This window comes from Nestor notabilis, unplaced genomic scaffold (genome assembly GCF_000696875.1).
Source record: "Nestor notabilis isolate BGI_N333 unplaced genomic scaffold, ASM69687v1 scaffold16754, whole genome shotgun sequence".
In the NCBI taxonomy this organism is placed as follows: Eukaryota; Metazoa; Chordata; class Aves; order Psittaciformes; family Psittacidae; genus Nestor; species Nestor notabilis.
Genome location: NW_009926263.1, coordinates 17714 through 18272, shown reverse-complemented (window position 1 = coordinate 18272; position 559 = coordinate 17714). Strand labels below are relative to the sequence as shown.

Sequence of the window (559 nt, the reverse complement as noted above, 5' to 3'; positions counted from 1 at the left end):
TACAGCCCCCTGTGCACCCCTGCGGGCCCGGCTTTGCTCCGCTTGCTCCCCGTGCAGGAGAGGAGCAGTTGTGATGGGGTTGGGGGGTGCCTGCTTGGAACCAGCGCAGCCCCCGCGTGGGGCTCCTCGTGTGCTGTGCCCGGGGGGGCTCTCCCCGCTGACCCCTCTCTCCCCACAGAAGTATTTCCGCGCTGTCTACGACTACAACGCAGCCGATGAAGATGAAGTTTCCTTCCAGGACGGTGACACCATCATCAACGTGCAGCAGATCGACGACGGGTGGATGTACGGCACGGTGGAGCGCACGGGGGACACGGGGATGCTCCCCGCCAACTACGTGGAGGCCATTTGAGCCGCGGGAGGGAACGGGGCGTGGGGCTGATCCCCACAGCCGAGCCCCCGGCCCCACCGGCCTCTCGGGGTGTGCGTCTCTCAGCCCTCAGCATCCCTTATCCACGTGCTCTGGTGTTGCTCACCGGAGCCGCATCCCGACATCCCGGTTACTCCGTGTTTCTCTCTCTCGCCAATTCAGCTTTGTTCTGGCTCTGTTGGGACCAAG

The 559-nt window shown here is 64.9% G+C and overlaps 1 protein-coding gene across 1 annotated transcript in view; it reads left to right on the top strand.

The window, feature by feature from the left end:
• LASP1 (LIM and SH3 protein 1) overlaps window positions 1-352 on the top strand; it is a 20824-nt gene extending 20472 nt beyond the window's left edge. The window contains exon 4 of the mRNA XM_010013452.1: window positions 93-352. Coding sequence (XP_010011754.1) covers window positions 93-352 — 260 coding nt within the window. The remainder of the gene's footprint in view (window positions 1-92) is intronic.
• The last annotated feature ends 207 nt before the right edge of the window (window positions 353-559 follow it).